Source organism: Marmota monax, unplaced genomic scaffold (genome assembly GCF_021218885.2).
Source record: "Marmota monax isolate L192 unplaced genomic scaffold, Marmota_monax_Labrador192_F-V1.1 WCK01_AAM20220418_F8-fsc00157, whole genome shotgun sequence".
In the NCBI taxonomy this organism is placed as follows: Eukaryota; Metazoa; Chordata; class Mammalia; order Rodentia; family Sciuridae; genus Marmota; species Marmota monax.
The window spans coordinates 2,078,656-2,099,247 of record NW_026694573.1 but is presented as its reverse complement, the minus strand read 5'-3'; the positions used below and the strand labels follow the sequence as shown (position 1 = coordinate 2,099,247).

Genomic DNA, 20,592 nt, shown 5'->3' with positions numbered 1-20,592 from the left:
AAACTCCTACTGTGTGTGGGTCAGAGAACTGGATTGGTGGGGTAATCACAGATGAACCGGTCTTCTTGGAGCAATTACATGGCAATTACAAACAGTGCTTGACACATAGTAGATGCACAATAAATATTGTTCTGTTTGCATAAAATAGTTGAATAACCAAGATTATTTCTGGCACTGCTAAACCTTGTGAAGAAATGAAAACTGGGTAATGGGAAAGTGACTATGGGGACCAACTTTTCATTGAGAGGTCAGGGAAGCCTCACTGAAGAAATAGCATAAATAAGAGTAGTTAACACTGGAACCTACTAATTTTTTTCTAATACTGGAAACCATCCTATAAATAACATCCCCATGTGGCAGGAAAGTAACAGGGCCAGGGACTTGCCCAAGGTCATTTGCCAGCTAAGAGCAGAGGTATTCAGTTCCAGGCTGGGCTTTTGGCTTCAGAGCCAATGAAGGGACCTGAAGAATAGGAAGAACAGCTGAAAAGGTTGAAGAATATTTCAAGCAGAGAAATTAAGGGTGGCAAAGACCTTGAGACTGTCTGAGTGGTCACAGTAGAGTAACAATGATTAAAGGGAAGAAAGAAGGCAGGTAATAGACCATGGGAAGCCCAGTAGAAATGGGAGTGGGAGGCGGGTGCAGTGGTACCCAGACACTGGGGAGGCTAAGGCAGGAGGATAGAGAGTTCAAACCCAGCCTCAGCAATTTAGCAAGGGCCTATCTCCAATAAAATATAGAAAAGGGCTGGGGTGTGGCTTGGTGGTTAAATGCCCCTGGGTTTAATCCTTGGTACAAAAAAAGAAATGGGAGTGGGTTCACATTTATTCCATGTACTATGAATGAGAAGTCTTTAGGGTTTAAGTATGGACCTAAGGACAGGACTCTGATTAGAGAATGGAGGTGGGTAGGGGGATAAAAAGGGGAGCAGGGGCCACTTGGAAGCCTGTTATAATAATCCAGGTGATAATGGTTTGGACATTAGGTGGCACTGCATGTAGAGAGAAAGGAGTAGGACATAGGCCACGTTAAGGAATTTTTCTCCAGTCTGACACTGGTTCTCCCAGGAAAGATGAGAAGGAAAGCACACTGGAGATAATAAAGCCTAAGCCAAGTACAGTGGAGCATGCCTGTAATTCTAGCTACTTGGCAGGAGGCATGTGGCAAGACTGAGCCAGCCTGGGCAACTTGGCAAGACCCTTTCTCAAACCAAAAAGGGTTGGGGATATAGCTTAGCAGTAGATCACTTACACAGCAATGCACAAGGCCCTGGACTCAATCCCTATAGAGTAAAAAAAGAAAGAGAAAGAGAGAAAGTGTAGCCTAGAATAGAGCTGGCCTCCCACACTGCATCCTGGAGGCCTGGGCCTGACCCGGGGAGGGAAGGAGAAATGAAATGACAAGCTGTATGCTATCAGGAACCCTACCTTCCTTTTAGAGTACCCCTTATCCAGGTTTATAGTTACCATGGTCGACCATGGTCTGAAAATATTTTTTTTTAAAAATTCTGGGAATAAATAATTCATAAGTTTAAATAACTTTCATTACAGTATATTGTTATAATTGTTCTATTTGGGGGGAGGGTATTGGGGATTGAACCCAGAGGAACTTTATCACTGAGCTACATCACCAGTCCTTTTTATTTTATTTATTTATTATTTTTATTTATTTTTGGTACTAGGGATTGAACTCAGGGGCACTTAACCACTGAACCACAAAGCCACATCCCCAACTCTTTTTATTTTTTGAGACAGGGTCTCACTAAGTTGCTTAGGGCCTCGCTAAGTTGCTAAGGCTGACCCCGAACTTAAAATCCTCCTGCCTCAGCCTCTCAAGCTTTTGCGATCACAGGCGTGTGCCATTACACCTGGCTTATAATTGTTCTATTTTATTATTAATTACCATTGTGGATTTCTTACTGTGCCTAATTTATAAGCTAAACAGTCAAGCACCATTTAACATCCCAATGATGGGCCACATATATGACAATGGTCTCATAAGATTATATCATAGTGATATCTTAGCTGTCTCAGTTTGTATAAATACACTCTACGATATTCACAAAATGACAAAATTCCCTAATGTTACATTTCTCAGAATGCATCCTCATGTTTAATCAATACCTGGCTATAAAGGAAAAGACATAGTATATATAGGGTTTGGTACTATCTGCAGTTTCAAGCATATACTGGGGATGTTAGAATAAGATCTCCAATAAGGGAGATCTTATACCTCTGCTAAAGGCCAGCACACAGGGTGCTCCATAAACATTTGAAGGACTCCACCAGCTTTCTAGAGTCATGGGGAACTTGGAAGCCTGGGGACTCCATGATCCTGCAGGGAGCACAGTGCCTGCCCTCAGTAGGCCCAGGTCCAATAAAGTACACCACTTTATTTAGAACAGCTTCCCTCTGTGGAGAACCACAGAGGGAAAGGCACCCTTCCCCTGAGAAATACCAAGCCAGTTGAATAAGCACAATTCATACCTTTGACCTTGCCATGTAAATCTGGGAATATGGTAAGACTGGGAAAGAATGAATATCAAGGGCTAGCCTTTGCTGTAGCATCTTCCTGCATCCTCTCACTCTTTCATCCTTGAAGATAGCTTCCTTGTATTCACTTTTTGTAGGTTAAGAGCTGAGGCTCTGAGTCTCAGGGTGCCAATGCTATACAAACACACAGGAAATGTATCCAGCCCCAGTGGAAAAGCTGCCTGGTCTTTGTGACCTTTGGTGCCTCTCTTTTCTTCTAAAACCTTCATTGCTCTTTGTAGCAGGCCTGGATTCTGGTCACATCAGCTTCCCTCCTGATCATTCAGACCTGGGCATTTTGGGGGGCGGGCATTTTGGGTACCTGGTATTGAACTCAAGAGCACTCAACCTGTGAGCCACATCCCCAGCCCAATTTTGTATTTTATTTAGAGACAGGGTCTCACTGAGTTGCTTAGCGCCTCATGGTTGCTGAGGCTGGCTTTGAACTCATGATCCTTCTGCCTCAGCCTCCCAAGCCACTGGAATTACAGGCATGAGCGACCACGCCAGGCTCAGACCTGGGCCTTTCATGCCATTTCCCAAGTCTCCCATCAGAGGTGCCCTCTTCCTCTTCCTCATCCTCATCTTCCCTTCTGGACTCCTTACTGTGCCTAATGTATAAGTTAAACACTCAAACACCACTTATACTTACATATAGAGTTCCTTCCTCCAATCAGCACAAAATCCTGAGTGCTTTCCTACTAGTTCATAGGCTTAGATACAGAGAGGGAGATACTCAGCACCTGCCTCCAAGGAGGCAACCTGGTGAGATACTAAGAATGACAGAAGGTGGTGAGGGTTTGGTGAGGTATGGAGGCTCTGAGGAGAAGTCTGACAGAACTAGGGGAGAGGCCAGGGATGGAAGGAGTTCTCCCACTAGGTGAAAAGACTAGGAAAATAAATGGCCAATGGGTACTCATACTTGATATAATCAACTGGGTACCAGACATCTATGCCCACCATTGCACCACAGAACAGTATTAAGATGCTTTGTTTGAAAGAGGATGCTGAGACCCTAAGAAAGTAGCTTGCTAGGTATGGATGTAACCCTAGAGATTTAGAATGATGAAGCAGAAGGATTGCAAATTTGAGGTCAGTCTCAACATCTTAGCAAGACCCTAACTCAAAATCAAAAATAAAAAGATCTGGGGATATAGCTCCATGGTAACGTGTCCCTGAGTTCAATCCCCAGTTCCAAAAAAAAGAGGTGACTTGTACCACATCACCCAACTAGAAAACTGAGTACCTGGAATTAGACCCTCATCTGATACATACTGCCTTTACCTCCTCTGCTGACCCAAAGCCTCATCTCCCTTCCCACAGCCAGTGCTTTAGCCACATCTCATCTACTCCTTTGCTTATGCTGCTGTCTGTGCCAGGGATACCTGTGTCAGTCCCTGCCCCAATGCCCCCATAGCCATTTGAAAAGTACTATTCATCTTCAAAGACTCAACTTACGATGATCCTTTGCTTTGATAATCTGACATCCTACTCTGTGCTGTGCCCCCATGAAAGAAAATGTATTCAGCATCTCAATGATGCCCCAAAAGTCCTGTGAGTTTGGAAGAGTTATCGGGTCTGTTTACAAAGGAAAAAACTGAGTCTTAAGCTATTATTCAACTCTCAGCCAGCTGGCTGATCACAAGCTCAACCCAAGTGTATTCTTGGGCTGTGAGGGTCAAACCAAGGCTGAGGGGATTTGACTGACCTAAAGAACTCCTTCCTTCTGCCCTTTCTTATTCCTTTCTATCCTCTTCCCTGCCTGGCTTCCTTTCCTCCTTTTTCCTTCCCTTCACTCTCTTCTCTGTATTTGATGAATTCTCTATGCTCTCTGCCATGCCCTCACCAGAATGGATATTGAACAAACATTTAATGAAGAACTATCCTCTAACCTAAAGTTATAGCCAAATGACAGGACAGTTGGTCATTTCCACTGATGCCTATGGGAAGAGAGTAGAGCCTTGTGTTTCAGACTGTGGAAGAAGGAAAGTAATTGGAATAGATCTAAATGGAAGAGAAATGGAGGTGCTAGAAAATGAAAGATAGGTGTGTCCTTGACACAGTGGAGCTCTTAAGAACAGTGATGCTGTCAACAGCAACAGGGTTCTCAGACAAGCAGCAGCCACTTATCCAAGTGTCTGAGGATTATAGTAATATTCAGGCTGCCAATGCCAGCAGAGACTAGCCCAGACTCAGTCACAAAGACCTGGACACAAGTCCCTGAGTGACCCTTGCAGTTTCCTCATCTGATGAGAATAGCACCAGCCTCCCTGGCTGTAGTAAAGATTGAAGAAAAAGCATATAAAGTGCAAGTGGAAAAAGGAATGGTCACCTGTAAAGGCAAATGTACTAGGGAGCTGGGCCAGGGATGCCAGGGCAAGAGGTCAGCCCAATGGGCCAAGGAGCCCCAACTGGAATACTGGTGCATGTGTTGCCCCTTCCTGGAAGCTAGTATATGTGCCACCCTCTCTGCCCAGGAGGATATGACCAGCCATGGCAGGCCATAGGGCCCAGAACATGGGGACAGAGAATGGAACATTTCCCTTCCAGGTATCTGGCCCCTTCCAGGAAACATCAGTGCTGGGGCGGGGGGGTGAAAGGAACTTGCCTGATTAAGGTCTGGCTGAGGGATGCTCCCTCTCTGATCTGTAGTTTTCCTTGCCCTCCCCGTAAATGAAGATCATGACAGTATGATCAAGTATCAATGCAAGAGAGGTGTGGGCCTGCCCAGGGAGAGGAGAGATTTAGTTCAGACAATTAAACTGCAGTGGTCAGGGTCTTTGTAGTCTCAGGCCCTCTCCTCCTTCTATTCCCAGCTCATATGGCTTGTTTCCTCCTCTGGAAAGCCTGTTCTGATAGGGCCCTTCTCCCCATTTTTCACCCATAGCATTTGTCCAGACTCTGATTTTAGTATGTTCCCTTATGTTTTTGTTTTGTTGGAGTACTGGGTATTAAACTCAGGGACTTGTGCATGCTAAGCAAGTACCCTACTATTACACTACATTCCCAGTCTATTTTATTTTGAGACAAAGTCTCACTAAGTTGCTCAGGCTGGCCTCAAACTTACAATTCTCTTGCTTCAGCCTCCATAATAGCCAGGATTACATGTGTGTGCCATGATACCCAACTTACTGTGTTCCTTTGTGATATTTATATTTAACCTTTGTGTGCTCCTTAGACTGGCCGCTGAAGAGCAGAGGGCCTGTCTGCCTCTATCTTCTTCAGTCATGTACTTATGGAATCCCTGCCATGTACCTGGTACTACACTAGAGACTAAAGAGACAGCAGAGAATAGACAGAAAACACACTGAAGCAAAGATAAGGGACGTGGTGTGGAAAGCTGAGGCTGCTGGAGCTCCAGGGGTTGGGAAGTTTAAATCCTTCCTGTGGGCCTCCAAGACAGAGCTTGTGCCCTTCCCCAAAGCCAGGCAACTTCTACCAAGCTCAGGGCTTTAGTAGCAGAGCAGAACGTGTGTCTACATAATAGAAAGGCCTCTAACACAGGAGTTTTCAAAATTGTTTCAAAGTGAACATGTTGGGCTGGGGATGTGGCTCAAGCAGTAGTGTGCTCGCCTGGCATGCGTGCGGCCTGGGGTTCGATTCTCAGCACCACATACAATCAAAGTGAACATGTTTATTAAAAATCAAAGTCCTCCTTGGAACACTAATGATTGAATCTGAGAGTGTCTCTCTTTCAGTTCCCAACAACATATCTGATCCCCACAGAACTGTAGAATTTCATAGGAATACCACAGTGGTATTACAAGAATCCTAGAGCCCTAAGGAACCCAGTTTTTTGTTTTGTTCTGTTCTGTTTTGTTTTTTGGTGCTGGGGATTGAACCCAGGGCCTCGTGCATGGAAGGCGAACATTCTACCAACTGAGCTATATCCTCAGCCCAGGAATCCAGTTTTAAAGTCACTCATGAGATCTGGGGAGATAGTTCAGTGGTAGAGTGCTTGCCTAGTGCTTATCAAGTCCTGGATTCAGTCCCCAGCACCAAACACAAGAAGGGAGGAAGGAGGGAACAAATAAGGGAGATAGGGAAGGGGGGGGGACTGCTGATGTCATGCATCCCTTTCATTTTATAAATGAGAAACCTCAGTCCAAAGAAAACAGTAACATGGTGAGCTAATGGCAGTCCTCCTGTTTCCTAATCTGTGATTCTCATATATTGGGTATGGTAATGTGCTGGGCTTAATCAGGGACTTAGCAGAGACCAAGGAAGATATGGCTCCTGCTCTTCCCAAGTTCAGATTTGATAAGGATGACGGGCAGGTCACCGGATAATCACTAGGCAACACAATAAGTGCAGGAATGGCTGAAACCCAGCACTGGGGAAACCCTGCTTTGCTCATCTACTCAATCACCTTCCAGAATACCTTTGATATGCCACAGGGTGTGCCAACCTAGATAGCTGCCAGATGGTAGCCTTTGGGAACTCTGAGATTTGTCCCAGAGTCCTCTCCCTTGGTACCAGCTTGCTCTCCTGACCTGACAATTTGAGGCCCCATTTAAGGCCACAGCAGGACTGCAGGCTGTGGAACCCCACCCACTACCCTGAAATACAATCCAACTCTGCAATAGTCATCCAAGTGCCTTGGAAAGCCACTTGCCCCCACCTAGCCTCAGATCCCCCCTCTGTAAAACAGGGATTTGGTGAGGAGTCCATGAAAGCAGACCTCTCTGGAGATACCACATCCAGAGGCCAAGCATCAATTCAAGGCTAAACCCATCCCTGCTTTGCCCACCCTCACCCCACATCCTACTCAACCTCAACTCTCAAGATGAACACCTGAAGCCATAATTCCTATATCATGTTACTTACCACTGACCATATTTCCTATGGGTTCAGGGGAACCTGATTTGAAAAACTTGGGTTTAGTAGGAAAAGTAGAGCCAGAGGGCGAGGTGCTGAGCAAACACAGCGGTGGTGAAAAGTCCCAGGTGCTTCCCAGGTCAAGCAGACACCACAGACTGAGAAGCAAAGGCACCTCAAATGTGGTCTAAGCCCAGCACGGTGGCGCACACATGTAATCCCAGTGGCATAGGAGGCTGAGGCAGGAAGCTTGTGAGTTCAAAGCCAGCCTCAGCAATTTAACAAGGTGCTAAGCAACTCAGTGAGACCCTTTCTCTAAATAAAGTACAAAATTGGGCTGGGGATGTGGCTCAGTGGTGGAGTGCCCCTGAGTTCAATCCCCAGTACCCCTCCACACATAAAAAAGATGTGTTCTAGATACAGATGCCCAGGTACCAGTTATCTATCTGTGTCTCCCACGAACCACTTGGTGCCAGGGGCAGGATAGAGAGGAGCCAGATTGAAGTAGGGCTCCTGAGCTCCTAAGCCCCATAAGTGGACACAAAATGAGGTGATATGTATGTATGCAGATCAGACCCTGGGGCTCCAGCCCTTGCTGCCAAGTGGTATTTAAATTGTAGAGCTAGGAAGGCCAGGTAGCCAAGTTGGTCAGTACCCATTGTGACTTTCCTGCTTGTCTGGCCCTGGGTCCTTATGCTATCTTGCTTAGAAGGGACTTTTCACTTTCACTTCCTCTGAACCCATTCTGGACAGAGTCAAAAATATGTTTCAGACATATCCCTTCCCCAAAGGAAATGGGTAAGCTGAAACCTTATTGGAATCCAATGACCATCAGGGTTGATTTGGGAGCTACAGTGTTCTATGGAGCTGTTCCAGCTGGAAGAGTCAAGGAAAGCTTCCAGGAGGAGGAAACTGCTATGCTAAAGCCAAAGTGAATAGTAGATGAGTGGACAAAACAAGGGTTGAGTGGGACCCACTATTTCAGATGACTCTTGATCTACTGGGGCTTAAAATTTCTCATCTGTAAAATGGCCACAGGTGGTTTAAATAGATAATGTATGGCAAGCATGTTAAGCATAGAGCACAGCACATAGTAGGTACTTAGTCTGTAGTGGTGGTGGTGGTGTTACTTTTGTTTTGGGTAAGGTAGGCAACCCATGTAGAGAGAACCACACTTGCAAATGCCAGAGGTCTTTGAGCCAGGAGCCTGGATAAGGCTTGTGAAAGTCCAGACTAAGCCCTGAGTAGGAGAAATAGGCTTTTACGCAAACTTTGGAGCTGCCTATACCTGGGCCAATGAAGTCCTCGTGTCCCTTTAACTCTGGGAGGCTGGTGCTATGACTATATGCATTGTGATGAGACTGGCAGATATGAAGCAACTTGCCATAATCACTTAGTCAAAAAATGGCAGGACCTAGAAAGAAACTCTGTTCTCTGGTGCTTCCTTCCTCCATGAGCCCCAGAGAGATCAGACATTATCTGTCCTATGTCCACCATGGCAGCTTTGCCTAGCCTCAGTAAAATCCCTGCCTCAAAGTCCTCAGTTTCTTTGAGTGTAAAAAATGGACTCAAACTAAAATAAGTGAGCTTATTACCAGGATGCCTTTTTCTGTTCTGGATTCTCTCACCTCATTGAACACAGAGGACATGGGTGTTCAGAAAGATCAGGGAACTCTGTGAGGTCACATGTCACACAGACCAAATAGTGTTGCATTATTAGTCCATTTAACAAATGACAGCATGGAAGTACAGGAAGCTGAAACCCTATTGGAATCCAATGACCACCAGGCCTAACAATCTGACTAAATGACCCTTTGGAAGGCCACAGCAGGTGCTGCTGTCTCTTATGATGTGGCACAGGGACTTAGTTGGGCCTATAGAGGCCCCTGGCTTTATCTTTCAGGGAAGTAAGCAGCTCCAGACACCCAAGGGACAGACCAAAGGATGGGCTGTGTTCCCATGGTGTGCATGAAGGGGCAGCAGGCCCATTCCCTGACCTCCTTTGCTGCCTGACTGCACCTCTGGATTCTCCTTGACTGTTTTCTGTCTGAAGCTTTGAAATGTAAGACTCCTCTCCGGGAGTAAGACTGGGGAGAGATTCTCACAGCTGACCCTGAGTTTGGGCAATTGGAAACAGAGCACCCAAGGACTCCAGAGACAAAATTTTGTGGTTTGAATTCCCTTAGTTACTCCCAACCTATGTGACCATGAAAGGTTCTTTATCTTTCTGAGCATCCTTGCCAGATGATGGTAAAGCTGAACTAACAAGCCCAGCTCAGTGGTTCACACCTATAATCCCAGTGTCTCCGGAGGCTGAGGCAGGAGTTCAAAGTCAGCCTCAGCAACTTAGCAAGGCGCTAAGCAACTCAGTGAGACCCTGTCTCTAAATAAAATATTAAAAAGGGCTGGAGATGTTGCTCAATGGTAAAGTGCCCCTGAGTTCAATTCCTGATACAATAAATAAATAAATAAAATTAAAAAATAAAAAGAACCAACAAAGCACAGGGATTTGGGGGTGTAGCTCAGTGGTAGAGGGTTTGCCTAACATTTGTGAGGTCCTGGGCTCTGGCCCTCACAAAAAAATTTTTTTTTTCCTCCTCTGTCACAGATGGCACCAAATCCAAGTTGTGGGTTTGGATACTTCTCATCTGTAAAATGGGCATGAGAGGGTTTCAACAGATGATGTATGCTAGTACTTGGCACTACAGGGTTTCTTGGAAGAGTCGATATAGTGGAATACAGCCACCAGATGTGCTCTCCTGTCAGTGGTGCAGTGCTCACCCCCAAGTTTAGACACTCTTGCTGTAGATCCCAGCCACCCAGGTCAAACACATTGCATGAAACCCTGGCCAGGCAATTGAAGATAGGGCACACAAAGACTCCAGAGAAAGAATTTGGGAGACCACAGATCATCTGTGATCTTGACCTACCCACCTGGACCCTTTCTCCAGGCCCAGGAGCAGCGCTCAGGCTTCCCACGGGGCATCCTTTTCTGCTAGGGCTTGCAGGAACAGTGCCTGGAAAAATATCCAGGTGGGTCACAGAGCCATGAAGCAGGAAAGATGTGGGGCCAAAAAGACACCCAGGGAATCTCAGTAGGCTCAGGAGTCCGTGTCAGGTCTCAGTCTCTGCCTAGGCAACACGGAGAGGTGAACAACCCTTGAAGACACCCGCGGCAGGGGACTAGGGGAACCCATCCCGAAGCGGAAGGGGCGCGTGGAGTCCCACCAGATTGCGCCGGAAGGGGCGCGCGGGGCGGTTGGCCGCGGCCGGGGCGGCAGCCGTTGGCGAGCTGTGGCCTGCCAGGCGAGGTCAGGCGTCTGGCCTGGCTGCGGCCACAATGACCAAGGACTCGCCCACCCCCTTGGGTGGCGGCCGCGCGTCGCCCAAGAAACCAGGTAGCCCCGGCCCGGCGGCTGCAGTGCAGGAGGAACAGAGACAGGAGCTGGAGAAGTTGCGGGCTGAGCTGGAGGCGGAGCGCGCGCGGAGGTTGGAGGAACGACGGCGCTTCGCGTCCCAGGCTCGGCAGCTGCGGGAGGCAGCCGAGAGGGAGCGGCAGCAGCTGGCTGACCATCTGCGCTCCAAGTGGGAGGCACAGCGCTTCCGGGAGCTGCGGCAGCTGCAGGAGGACGTGCAGCGGCAGCGCGAGACCGAGATCCGGCAGCTGCTGCGCTGGAAGGAGGCCGAGTTACGGCAGCTGCAGCAGCTGCTGCATCGCGAGCGCGATGGCGTGGTGCGCCAGGCCCGGGAGCTGCAGCGCCAGCTGGCCCAGGAGCTGGTGAACCGTGGCTACTGCAGCCGCGCGGGGGCGCCGGAGGTCTCCGCCGCGCAATGCCGCTGTCGCCTGCAGGACGTCCTGGCACAACTGCGCTGGGATACCGACAGCGAGCAGGCAGCGCGCATCCGCCACCTGCAGGCGGCGCTGGACATGGAGCGCCAGCTCTTCCTCAAGTACATCTTGGAACACTTCCGCTGGCAGCCCGCTTTGTCTGGACCCCCGGACTCCCAAGCAGTGAATCCCTCGGAAGAGCCGCTCCCTGAAACAGCAAGCAGTGCTCGTCTCACTCCAAAGCTCGACTGTCGTCTCCCATCCCTGGACGGCCTGAGCGCCCGCGATCGCATTCGCTCTCGTTCCCTGGATTTGGTGCCCGCGGTGTGCTCAAGCTCCGCAGATGGCCTGCTCCCAACGCGCGCCAGCTCCCTCGATTCCTTGGCAACAGAGCGTTCTTGCTCGCTGGACAGCACACTGAGTTTCCCCAAGGCCTCCGAATCTGAGGCGCGAGTCTCCTTGACAGATGCATCCATCAAGGGCTCCCTGAGTCCCCCGCCGCCGCCACTGCTACCATCCTTGTCATTATCGGTACGTAGGAACCCTAGGGATCCCCGAGAAGAAATCTCCCGGAAGGAGCCCTGCGCTGCTCTGACGCCTTCACCACTGAGCTTGGACTACCAGGAACTGGTGAAGCAGAACTCGGAACTTGCTGAAACGCTGCGGGTGCTAGCACGCCGCTGCTCTGGACTACAAGAAGAGAACATACAGTTGCGGCGCGCACACTTCTCCGTCGGGGCGGAGGAAAAGGTGAAGCGGCTCAAAGTGAAGCACGCGGAGCTGACCGGACTCGCGAGGCGCCTGGAGGACCGGGCTCGAAAGCTTCAGGAGACCAACCTGAGAGCAATGAGCGCGCCTGTGCCGGGTGAGAGCCGCTCTGGCCTGGAGCTATGCCAGGCCTTTGCCCGCCAGCGTGCACAGGATCTGTCAGAACAAGCTAGCGCGCTGCTGGCCAAAGACAAGCAGATCGAAGAGCTGCAGCGCGAATGCCACCTGCTGCAAGCACGCGTCGCCACTGGCCTTAGTAGCGTCTCTGATCCTGGAGGAGGCGCCCCCTGCACGCAGTGGCTCAACATCAGCGACTTGGACCGGCTGCAGCGTGAGTCCCAGCGGGAAGTGCTACGCCTGCAAAGGCAGTTGACGCTACTACAGGGCAGGAGCGACAAGCCGGCCGAGGCCGGCTGCCAGAGCGCACTCTGTGAAGATGCGCGACACCAGGTGCAAGCACTAGAGCGCGAGCTGGGCGCGCGGCGTAGGGAATGTGAGGAACTGGGTGCTCAGGCGGCGGCCGCACAGCGGCGCGGCGAGGAGACAGCAGTACAGCTGCAGACAGCACTGCGCAAGGGCGCCTGGCTGGCGGAGGAGAACGCGCGACTGCAGGCCCAGGCTGACTGGGTGAGGAAAGTGGCTGCAGAGAACAGCGACGTGCGCGAGCAGCTGGGCCGCGCGTGCCAGGAGCGTGACGCCGCAAGCATGCTGGCAGAGCAGCTGCTGCAACAGGCGGCACGCGAGCAAGACAGGCAGGAGCAGCTGCAGCACGACCTGCAGAAGGCCCTGAGTGACCTGCAGGATGCCCGGAAGGAGATGCAGACGTTGCAGTGTTCCCCTGACCACCCTCCCGAACATCTACGGGAGACCACCCAAACCCCAGAATCCCAAGGTAGGGGTAGTGGAAGGGCCAAGTTCAAGCCAGGGCCTGAAGACCATGCTCTGTCAGAGCCTAGCAGAGACAAACAGCTTCTTGTTTGTCTCTCCCAGCAGGAGAACCCAGTTCTTGGGGAAACATCCAGTGTGCCCCAAGTGTCAGATAGGGTCCCTGCCAGCCAGCTCCTGGACTCCAGGCCCCAGACCAAGAAAACCAGCTCCCATTCAAACTCCTCCTCTTCCTCAGAGGTGGAGTCCATGTGGGCCACAGTGCCATCTTGCCTTACTCTGGACATGGATAAAGTCAGTGAGGTGGATGACCTGGAGCCAGACAGTGTGTCTCCTTCCCTGGAAGTGGGGTCCTCTGAGACTCCTGCAACTCCCAAGCTCAAAATCTTTTTGGCTAGGTATAGCTACAACCCCTTAGAGGGGCCCAATGAGCAACCTGATGGTGAGCTGCCCCTCACAGCTGGTGACTATGTATATATCTTTGGGGATATGGACGATGATGGCTTCTATGAAGGGGAGCTTGAGGATGGCCGGCGGGGACTAGTGCCCTCAAACTTGGTGGAACAGATTCCAGACAGTGACATCCTGGGCTGCCTGTCCTCCAAGTACCCTGACCTTGGCCCCACTGTACTGCCAGCTGGGCAGAGCAGAGTCTCAGAGGAAAATAGCTCATTATCTGAGGAAGCACAGGGATCAGTGGATAGAGTGCCATGCCAGAAGGGAAGGGTGGGCTCCAAGACAGAAGTGGCAGTAGAGATCTTGGAGTCCAAGACAAAAGCATGTTGGCTAGGCTCACCACAGAGTGCGGGGGAGCAGGGCTTCTCCAGACCCCTTCTGGGGGCCAAAGGAGTGCTGTGTGTGGCTCCAATGCAACTACATCTGCAGAATGTCACAGCCACATCAGCTGAAATTGCCTGGGTCTGCAGCAGCAACAGACACCCCCATGTGGTGTATCTCAATGACCAGGAGCATGCCTTGACCCCTTCAGGTGTGAGCTGCTACACTTTCCAAGGCCTGCATCCCAGCACACGATATCAGGTGCGGGTGGAGGTGCGTCTGCCTTGGGACTTGTTGCAGGAGCACTGGGAAACAATGTCCTCTACCATCATCTTCAATACCCCCTTAGCAGGACCTCCTGACCCTCCGCTAGATGTCCTGGTGGAGCACCACACCTTGCCAGGTTTCCTGGTGGTCAGTTGGCTTCCTGTGACCATTGACTCAGCTGGGTCCTCCAATGGGGTCCAGGTTACTGGTTATGCTGTGTATGCAGATGGGCTCAAGGTTGCAGAGGTCACTGATGCCACTGCTGGGAGCATCCTGCTGCAATTTTCCCAAATGCAGGTGCCCCTAACATGCCAGAAGGTCTCAGTGAGAACTATGTCACTTTATGGTGAGTCCATGGATTCAGTGCCAGCTCAGATCCCTGAGGACTACTTCACCTGCAACCCATTACCAGAGACTCCTTCATTTAGCTATACCTGTGGTGACCCATCCACCTATAGAGTCACCTTCCCTGTCTGCCATCAGAAGCTGGTACTAGCTTCTCTGAATACCAAAGCTGTCCCCCACACTCCTGGAAGTTGTGGGGAGCCTCAGACCAAGTCTTTAGAAGCATTCCCTGAAGAAGTCTCAAAAAGGCAGTCCCCAGTGTCCAACCTAAGCTCAGAAGGGACTGGCAACAAAGTCCAGGAACCCATAGAGACCTGGAAAAAATGCAGAAAGGATGTGTCCTTTCAGAAGAATCCCCAGAATCACCACAGATTACCTCTACCCAGTGACCAGTCTGGGTTGAAAGAAAACTACTATGGGCACATGAATACCAGCAGAAGTCCTGCTCCAGGATTCAGCCATCCGCCCCCTGAGTGTGGATCCAGAAAAGAGCTAAGTCAGGAGAAGGCTGCCTTTGAAAAAACCCTTAGGCAAAAACAGGATACCCAAGTGTTCATACCTCCCCAACAGAGAACCTGCCAGCAATATGCAGCTGATTTCCATGACATCTTTGAGGAGGCAGCAGCATTGTGCTTGGATCCTTGGTGCACAAAAAATCAAGAGCAGAAAAAGAAGTTCAGGCCTCACAGTAGGCGAGGTCAGGCTCTGGGGGATAAGAGAGAGTGCCAGCTCCTTGAGCCCAGTTCAGTGCTGTGTCCAACTCCATCCAGCAAAATCATTAAGATGTCCAGGGGTGGCCCCACACAGCTGGGGACAGAAGCCAATATTCCCGCCAGGGTCTTTGTGGCCCTCTTTGATTATAACCCTCTGACAATGTCTGCCAACCCTGAGGCTGCAGAGAAGGAACTGACCTTCCAGAAAGGGCAGTTGCTAAGAGTATGGGGCTGTCAGGACCCCCATGGTTTCTACCATGGTGAGTGCAATGGACAAGTGGGCAACATCCCTGGGCACCTTGTGGTGGAGGTAGAGGTGGACACAGAGTGGACTGACAGGAGGTGGCATTTGCCAGCACAAGGGCACCTGCCCTCTGTGGGCCACCTTGCAGACTTTGAGAGGCTCACCAGGCCCCAAGGTTCCTTCCTCATACCCCAAGGGAACATCAAGAGACCCACACTGTGGACTCCAAAGATCATGATGGCGGCCCTGGACTATGATCCCAGGAACAGGAGAGCAGGATGCCGGGGAAAAGGCAAGCTGGCACTAAGGGCTGGGGACATGATCACAGTGTATGGGCCTGTGGATGATAAAGGATTCTATTATGGTGAGTCAGGTGGCCACAGGGGCCTAGTCCCAGCCCACCTATTGGATGACTTGTCTATCCACAGAGAGTAAGCAAGGCTACCTGCTGGGGTGGTAGCCTCTGGCTTCCCACACCCCTCTGGATAAGAAGCAAGCATGAGCACTCTCACACAACACCCCTTCTTGCAGCCGCCTTAAGCAACATTTGCTCCAGGCACCATTGTGTTAAAACTGATGGCAGTCCCCAGGTGTCCCCTAACCTCTGGGAGAAGTTGGGCTTAATTGTTTCCAAAAGAAAATAAGCCAATTCGTGAGAGTTTGACTGTTTCAAAGTTGTCAAAAACTATAATATGTATTTGAAGAAGTGCCTTTTTCTGTGGTCAATATGTGTTGTCTTTAGCAGGTTAACATTATTCATCCATTGCCTTGTATGAAAGTCTTAAGAAAAGTCTGCATCTTAAAAAAAAAAGAATCAGAATGTTATTTTTTTATTTTATGTTCAACCCCTCATTAAAATGTTCATAGAAAAAAAAAAGAATATTTTAGAAGTTAAAGAACAACCAAGGGAAACATGCACATGACTCTTCTTCCCTGTCCTGTCCAGTGGATCTGCAAGTGCTATAGAAATGTCTTCCTGGCCAGGGAAGAGTAGTTGCATTTTTACTCTTTAGGGTGGGCCCTGTTCAGGGCATGCTAGTTACAGAGGGTCCAGCCAGAAGCCAGAGCTAAGAAACAGGGACCTGAAGGTTATTCCTGGCTAGAACTTTCCCAAGGAGTCCCTATGCTGGGACTGTGTTGCTGGTGAACCCTTGTGAAGGTGGGGTCAGTGTCTCTCAGTAGGGAGTCTGACTCTAGATTCTCCCTTTCCCAAAGTGCTTCATGAGAGATCCCCTTGGAAGTGCACTTTCTTAATTGCCCCTATTTTAGGTAAATGCCAACTGAGACTCAGGGGAGTCCCCCAATGGCTAAAGTCATAAGGCTCAGAGCCACCTCCTCTTTCCATGGTTTTCCAGGGTTCCATCTCCAGGAAGATGGGGAGAAAGGGTGGGTTTAATCCTTCCTTGCTTCTGTTTGATGCCACTTTGTTTCCCTACATCCAGCAATGCTGTCAGAGAAAGGATGACAGTGTAGCCAGAAATGACTGGAAGTACTCTTTTTTTTTTTAATCTTTGTTTTATTTATTTATTTGGTGCTGTGGATGGAACCCAACCACTAAGCTACAACTCAACACTGACTGGGAGCACTCTTTTTTTCTTTTTTTTTTTTTTTTTTCCCGGCGGACACAACATCTTTGTACGTGGTGCTGAGGATCGAACCTGGGCCGCACACATGCCAGGCGAGCGCGCTACCGCTTGAGCCACATCCCCAGCCCTGGAAGCACTCTTGAGACAGAAGCTTTGGAGCTAACATCTGGTTATATGGTCAAGTCTAAGAACTGAGGCTAAAGGGTTATTGTCCCTAGGGTTGAAGGTGGGAAGAGGGAAGGGGCAGGCCCAAGAGCCCAATCTGACACATTTATGGCAGTCTTATCCTCAAAGAATACTTGACCTACCTGAGGAGCTTTTGTGTACACATGGACACATTATTTGTGAGCTGAAGGCCACAGGCCTCAGCAAGCAAAGGAAATCTATCAGGATATCCATGGATCAAGGGCCACTGTTGTCCCCTCTCATGCTCACAATAATCCATTTTTACAGCAAGAAAACAGGCTCAGACAGGTTCTGTGACTACCCTAGGGAAGGAACTCAGACCAGCTCACCACACTGGACTTCACCATCAGCCCTTGAAGGCACCCATCACCTTTCCTCCTTTTAGGCCAATTATCACAGCTGAAAGCAACATCTTTCACAATTGTTTTTAACAAAATTTACCATCGGCTGGGCATGGTGGCGAATACCTGTAATCCCAGAAACTCAGGAGGCTAAGGCAGGAGGATTGCAAGCTCAAGATCAACCTTAGCAACTTAGTGAGGTCCTAAGCAACTTAGTGAGACCCTGTCTCAAAAATAAAAAGGGGGGCTTGGGATGTGGCTCAAGTGGTAGCGTGCTCGCCTGGCATGTGTGAGGCACTGGGTTCGATCCTCAGCACCACATAAAAATAAAGATATTGTGTTCACCTAAAAACTAAAAAATAAACATTAAAAATAAAAAAATAAAAATAAAAAGGGCTAGGGATGTTACTAGTGGTAAAAGCCCCCTGGGTTCAATCCACAGTACAAAAAAAAACTTTTTTTTTTAGCCATCATAGGCTGGTGCTATTGTTCAGCACTTGCCTAACATATGCAGAGACTGAGTCTGGACCCCAGCACTGTCAAAGAAAAAAAAAAGAAAAGAAAAAAATTCTCCATTTCAAGAGGATCAAAGCCAGGACCTCTCTGCATTCTTGGCAAGCATTCTACCACAGAACTCCATCTCCAGGCCATAACCTTTTTTATTTTTTAATATTTATTTTTAGTTGTAATTGGACACAATACCTTTATTCCATTCATTTATTTTTATATGGTGCTGAGATTCGAACCAAGGGCCCCGGGCATGCTAGGGGAGCACTCCTCCGCTGAGCCACAATCCCAACCCCAACCATAACCCTTTTTAAGTGTAATTTAGTAGTGTTAAGTACATTCATGTTGTTGTGCAAAAGATCTCCAGAACTCTTTTCATCTTGCAAACAGAAACTGTATCCACTAAACAGTAACGCCCCATCCCCCACCCCAGCTCCTGGCAACCACTAACTTGACATGGAAACAGCTGGTGGCACCAATTATTGTGCCCCAGGGTGCTTCCAATCATTTGAGGCTACGTTGAGAAATGCAGTGTCCTTTCTCTGACTGAGAGCATTGTTGGACATGAGGAACTAAAAGGGCATTTTACTTCTTTCTGATGATTAGGATTAAATCTAGGACTCTGTACATGCTTTACCACTGGCCTACTCTACTCCCACTACTCTTTTCTGTCTCTATGAATTTGACTACTCTAAGTACCTCAAATGAAAGAACTCATACAGCGTTTGTCATTTTATGATTGGCTTATTTCACTGAGCCTAATGTCCTTAAGTTTCATCCATGTGGTAGTGGGTGTCAGAATTTTCTTCCTTTTAAAGGCTGAATAATATTCCAATATGCATATACCACCTTTTTTTTTGGGGGGGGGTACTGGGGATTGAACCCAGGGGCACTTTGCCATGAGCTATATCCTCAGTCCTTCTTATTTTTCATTTTGAGACAGGACTTATTAAATTGCTGAGGTTGAATTTAGGATACTCCTGCCTTAGCCTCCAGTGTTGGGGAGATTACAAGTGTGTGTGCTACCATACCCAGCTTTATTTATTTATTTTTAATTATTTTCATTTTCTATTTATTTTTGCAGTGCTGGGAATTGAACCCAAGGCCTCATGCATATTAGGCAAGCACTCTTTTTTTTTTTTTTTTTTGGTGTTTTTTTAACACCCAGGGATTGAACTCAGGGGCACTCAACCACTGGGCCACATCACCAGCCCCATCTTGTATTTTATTTAGAGACAGAGTCTCATTGAATTGCTTAGCAACTTGCTTTTGCTGAAGCTAGCTTTGAACTTGTTATCCTCCTGCCTCAGCCTCCTGAGCCTCTGGGATCACAGATGTGCACCACCATGCCCAACTAGGCAAGCACTCTTGCTACTAAAGCACAAATCCAATCCCTACCATCTCTTGCTTATTTATTCATCTGTTGATGTACAGTGCAAAGTTACTTTGCTCTTGTGAATAATGCTGCCAGAAATATTAATACATTTTTGGGGGTACTGGGGATTGAACCCAGAAGCATTTACAGAAACACTGAGGGCTGGGGTTGTGACTCAGCGGTAGAGCACTTGCCTGGCACGTATGAGGCACTGGGTTCAATCCTTAGGACCACATAAAATAAATAAATAAATAAAATAAAGGTTCAGCCAGGGGCAGTAGTGTATGCCTGCCTGTAAGCACAGCGGCTGGAGAGCCTGAGGCAGGAGGATCACAAGATCAAAACCAGCTTCAACAAAAATGAGGCACTAAGTAACTCAGTGAGACCTTGTCTCTAAATAAAATACAAGATAGTTCTGTGGGTGTGGCTCAGTGGTTGACTGTACCTGAGTTCAATCCCCAGTACCAAAAATTAAAAAAATAAAAGGTATTGTGTCCACCTAAAACTAAAAATATTAAAAAAAAAAAAAAAAAAAAAACCTAAGCCATATCCCAAGCCGTTTTATTTATTTATTTATTTATTTATTTTTGAGACAATGCCTCATGAAGTTGCTTAGGGCCTATCTAAATGCTGAAACTGGCCTCAAATTTGGGATCCTCCTGCCTCAGCCTCCCAGATGGCTGGGATTATAGATTTGCTCTGCCCAGCCCAGCAAATATCTCTTCTTTACAATCTTTCTTTTTTTGTTTGTTTGTTTTGGTACCGGAGATTGAACCCAGGGATAGTTAACCACTGAGCCACATCCCCAGCCCTTTTTATTTTTTATTTTAAGACAGTGTCTCCCAAAGCTGATCAGGGCCTTGCTAAATTGCTGAGGCTGGCTTTGAATTCAGAATCCTCCTGCCTCAGCCTCCAAAATTGCTGGGATTACAGGTGTGGGCCCCCACACCCGGCTCTTCTTCACAATGTTTTGAATCACCAGATCCCTGGTGAGCCTATAACCTCTAGGTGTCTAAGGACAAGGAGCAACATGAGAACTGAATCTGCAGGAGAGGACACCCTGGGGGATGTGCAGTTTGTTCACTGACTGAGGGTTGGATACAAACATGATTCTCATTGTGGGTGGAATAGCAATGACAGTTTAAGAAGAGAATAGAAATTGTAATTCACATAGTTTCAGAATTAAGAACAAAGGATTCAGGTGTGGTGGCACATGTAATCTCAGAGGCTCTGGAGGCTGAGGCAGGAGGATCATAAGTTCAAAGCCAGCCTCAGCAATTTAGTGAGGCCCTAAGCAACTCAGTGATACCCTGCCTCTAAATAAAATACAGTAAAGGGCTGGGGATATGGCTTAGTGGTTAAGCACCCCTGAGTTTAATCCCTGTACCAAATTAATTAAGTAATTAATTGATAGGGCTGG

At 48.5% G+C, this 20,592-nt stretch overlaps 1 protein-coding gene across 1 annotated transcript; it reads left to right on the top strand.

Annotated features, from left to right (window-relative positions):
* Positions 1-10,601: 10,601 nt before the first annotated feature.
* On the top strand, positions 10,602-16,331 carry LOC124077013 (RIMS-binding protein 3B-like). The gene has a single exon (XM_046421183.2). It carries the CDS (start codon positions 10,690-10,692, stop codon positions 15,610-15,612), a length of 4,923 nt encoding a protein of 1,640 aa, XP_046277139.1. The 5' UTR covers positions 10,602-10,689; the 3' UTR covers positions 15,613-16,331.
* The last annotated feature ends 4,261 nt before the right edge of the window (positions 16,332-20,592 follow it).